Source organism: Agelaius tricolor, unplaced genomic scaffold (genome assembly GCF_023055355.1).
Source record: "Agelaius tricolor isolate 1412-34295 unplaced genomic scaffold, bAgeTri1.0.p SCAF_7, whole genome shotgun sequence".
NCBI classification, from domain to species: Eukaryota; Metazoa; Chordata; class Aves; order Passeriformes; family Icteridae; genus Agelaius; species Agelaius tricolor.
In genome coordinates, this window is record NW_027269267.1 from 36,145,319 (window position 1) to 36,146,813 (window position 1,495).

The window sequence follows — 1,495 nt, forward strand, 5'->3', positions numbered from 1 at the left end:
ATGGCATCTGAATGTACCAGCACTTGTACTACTCAGCCCAGCCCTGCAGACCTATTGACAGGTTGCAAGGATGAAAATTTCTACCAGGTGAAATTGTATGTCTCTGTGCTTTACAGCCTCATCTTCCTGGTGTGCTTTCCAGGAAACATCGCGACAATTTTTGTTTACTGTTTTAAGATGAGGCCCTGGAAAAGTAGCACCATCATTATGTTAAACCTGGCTATCACTGACCTATTGTATGTAGTCACACTTCCTTTCTTTATACACTACAATGCTAATGGAAATGACTGGATTTTTGGAGACTTCATGTGCAAGTTTATTCAGTTTTGTTTCTACTTCAACATGTACAGTGGTATTATCTTCCTTAGCTGCTTCAGCATCTTCCGCTTTTTGGTAGTTGTGCACCCAACGAAATCCCTTTTTCTTCGGAAGCGGAGATGGGCAGTGGTGACTTGCGCAGTCATTTGGATGATTTCCCTGGTGGCCCTCAGCCCCTTGGCCATCCTGATTTCCCCAAGTGACAGGCAGAACAAGACCATCTGCCCAGATCTGGTTACTGCTGAGGACCTTGTCACAAGTCGCTGGTACAACTGGGGACTGACTGTGTTTGCCTTCCTCTTGCCCTTGCTGACGGTGACTCTGTGCTACGTGCTCATCATTGGCATCTTGGCCACTGGGCTGCACACACAGGCTAGCTACAAGCAAAAGGCTCGCAGGCTCACTGTTCTCCTCTTGCTGGTCTTCTATGTGTGCTTCCTCCCCTTCCACGTCTTTAAGGGGATTCATCTGGAGCTCCGAGTACAGCCAGTTAGCTGCCACTTGAAGAAAACTATCCTTTTAATGTTTATTATAACTAAACCTTTAGCAGCATTAAATACTTTTGGAAATTTGCTGCTCTATGTAGTGTCAGGAGATAATTTCCAGCAGGCAATACTCTCACTCTTCAAGTTTTGGACAAACAAGCGTTTGAAGTAGAAGAGATTGATGCAATTTAACATTTATGGAGGAAGGATTGAAACCTGCCCTCAACCAGCCAGGCACAACCTCCCTGCCATTAGAGTACTTAGGTTAACCCAGTTAGTGCCAAAGGAGAGTCAATCTGTTCTGTGTTACCAACTGATCATCAAAGGAGAAAATCTATTACTAAAAATAAAAAGTTTTAAATAAAATACTAATAAATAAAGTGTGAAACTTCTCAGAAATGTTTCTGCGGTTGCTTCCTGAATCCATGGTAGCTCTTTTGGAGAAGGGGCAGTTCTGGAAAAAAATACTAGTCTATTAGTGGCAGATATAAATTCAGGATGGGAGTAATCCTAAATTAATTTTATTAACTTAAAATATAAGTGTAGTCTGAGCTAGAGACCTGTCTGACTTTCTTCCTAAGCCATGGAGAGGGGTAAAACCCTCTGGGGATCAAAACCTGTCTTAGGCCTGGAAGTGGTTCATCTCACCTCCCTGGAGACATTGACAGGGTAGGCGTATGCATATAGCTAAT

At 43.1% G+C, this 1,495-nt stretch overlaps 1 protein-coding gene across 1 annotated transcript; it reads left to right on the forward strand.

Annotated features, from left to right (window-relative positions):
• On the forward strand, window positions 1–975 carry LOC139591944 (2-oxoglutarate receptor 1-like). Its single transcript, XM_071431161.1, has one exon. It carries the CDS (start codon window positions 1–3, stop codon window positions 973–975), a length of 975 nt encoding a protein of 324 aa, XP_071287262.1.
• Window positions 976–1,495: the final 520 nt, after the last annotated feature.